Consider the following 2,500-nt stretch of genomic DNA (forward strand, 5'->3'; position numbering starts at 1 on the left):
ATAATCAACATGGTGTCGCTATAAGCCAGCGCATACATGTATGCATGCATCGTGATCAAATTCTTGAATTTGCCGTAATACAGAAGTGACAGAATGGAGGTGGTTTGTGTGTGTGTGTGTGTGTGTGTGTGTGTGTGTGTGTGTGTGCGCGTGTGTGTGTGTGTGTGTGTGTGTGTGTGTGTGTGTGTGTGTGTGTGTGTGTGTGTGTGTGTGTGTGTGTGTGTGTGTGTGTGTGTGTGTGTGTGTGTGTGTGTGTGTGTGTGTGTGTGTGTGTGTGTGTGTGTGTGTGTGTGTGTGTGTGTGTGTGTGTGTGTGTGTGTGTGTGCGTGTGTGTGTATGTATGTGTGTGTGTGTGTGTGTGTGTGTGTTCATGCATTACTGAATGCTTACAGTACTTTCAATGAGCAACATGATGACATACCGATGACATAATGATGACGTAATGGAGGTCCTCACTGGATGCCTATGAGCAAAGTCTACAATGCTACGATGCTAGTGTAATGTCACTGTTGTGGCATACACTGACAATCTAGTGTATCTGACTTACAGTCTAGTGTATCTGACTTACTCTGCAACATGCTCTGTGGGACAAAGTGCTGGTTCGGATGACGCTTATCATCAAATTCTCGCCAACCGCCGTGCTGCTGACCGGCTCGAACCACACTGTCCTTGCGATCGCGATCGTGCAGCTCAAACGCCATCGGCGGGCCCAGCATAAACTCGTGCAGCAGCTCTAGAGGAATGTAACGGAGCATGACAATGCTGCCCGACTCAAAGCTGATCGTCGGGGCGTGGGGCATTTTCGATGTGCGCAGATGACTGTAGCAGGGCACTCGAAAGTGGACACAGACGTCGTTGCACCTGCGGCAGAACACGCAGAACAAAAGCAACGCGAACGGACATTGTCATAGTGTGAAGACTAACTCTCTGCTTTTCAACACACAGTCCTCTCACAGTCCTCTCACAGTCCTCTCACAGTCCTCTCACAGTCCTCTCACAGTCCTCTCACAGTCCTCTCACAGTCCTCTCACAGTCCTCTCACAGAAACAATTTAAAGGGGAAGTTAAGGCAAAAATCAAAATTTCACCAGTTGTTGTCTTCGGGGTGCTGAGTCGAATGGTCGTGGTTCGAGGAAGCTGAGACGCTCCCTTCCTACTTGAATCCCAATCGAACTCGCGCACTTCCACCGAAACTGGCTGACTGCGCAGTACAAGATGGGGATTTGTATGCAACATGTCACTAAAGGCGCCATTTCGTTCTTATAAAAGCATGGATGACCGCGATTGGCCCATATGTTGTAGTCTTTCGGACGCTGAGTCGATTGGTTTTGGTCCGAAAAGGCTGCGATGCAGCGTTCCTCCTTTATTCCCAATCAAACATGGTTGAACAAGCGGTCCCGTGCTCCTGCGTACACCAGTCACCTGGTCACCGTGCCTGCAGGGTACAACTTACTAGCCTGTTTGACCTTTTTTGGGTGCAGTCCTGTCACTCGAGTTGAACTCGAGTTGAACCTTGGTGTGAAAGTTGTCGCCTGCTGGCGTGGAGACCAGGTGATTTGGGCACCCAGGAGCACGTGACCGCCATGTTCGATTGGGAATAAAGAAGGAACGCTGCATCGCAGCCTTTTCGGACCAAAACCAGTCGACTCAGCGTCCAAAAGACTACAACATATGGGCCAGTCGCGGTCATCCATGCTTTTATAAGAACGAAATGGCGCTTTTAGTGACATTTTGCATACAAATCCCCATCTAGTAGGGCGCAGTCACCCAGTTTCGGTGGAAGTGCGCGAGTTCGATTGGGATTCAAGTAGGAAGGGAGCGTCTCAGCTTCCTTGGACCACGACCATTCGACTCAGCACCCCGAAGACTACAACTGGTGAAATTTTGATTTTTGCCTTAACTTCCCCTCAATGTACTAGTAGACAATGCAGGCGCGTGTACATGAACATGACAAATTAAGGTCAGCGTGGGACTCGGTTGAATTCAGCGTGCAAGTACTATAGTATAGTTGACAGAAACTGCGTCATACGGGGATAGTTTTACGGGTTTAGGTCTAGAAGTTGGTGGCGCACACGCACAAATACTGACACACACACAAATACTGACACACACACAAACACACTCACACACACATACTCACACACACACACACACACACACACACACACACACACACACACACACACACACACACACACACACAAACACACACACACACACACACACAAACACACACACACACACGTGCCCACGCGCCGATAAGCATGTCCAGAGTGACGTACGTGGACGACAGCCGTTGGTAGCTGAGCGGTGTGCTTGGCAGATACTTCACCTGGTGGACGATGATCCTCATCGGCAAGAGAGCATCCTTCACCTTGTCCGTCAGTAGTGTGCCACTATTCAATGCCATGTGCACACCCACACTCTTCAGGCCGGCAATCTTGTTGTGTATGCAAGCACCGGGGGCAACACCGCGATCACCGTACCTCATTGGATAGACC

The 2,500-nt window shown here is 49.8% G+C and overlaps 1 protein-coding gene across 3 annotated transcripts in view; it reads right to left on the reverse strand.

The window, feature by feature from the left end:
* LOC135809295 (uncharacterized) overlaps positions 1-2,500 on the reverse strand; it is a 37,037-nt gene that overhangs the window by 22,487 nt on the left and 12,050 nt on the right. For all 3 annotated transcript variants that reach the window (XM_065322621.1, XM_065322619.1, XM_065322620.1), the window contains 2 exons: positions 2,282-2,500; positions 569-861 (listed from right to left, as the gene is read on the reverse strand). The exon at positions 2,282-2,500 is cut by the window's right edge and continues 100 nt beyond it. In XM_065322621.1, coding sequence (XP_065178693.1) covers positions 569-861; positions 2,282-2,500 — 512 coding nt within the window. The remainder of the gene's footprint in view (positions 1-568; positions 862-2,281) is intronic.

Source organism: Sycon ciliatum, chromosome 2, assembly GCF_964019385.1.
Source record: "Sycon ciliatum chromosome 2, ocSycCili1.1, whole genome shotgun sequence".
Lineage (NCBI taxonomy): Eukaryota > Metazoa > Porifera > Calcarea > Leucosolenida > Sycettidae > Sycon > Sycon ciliatum.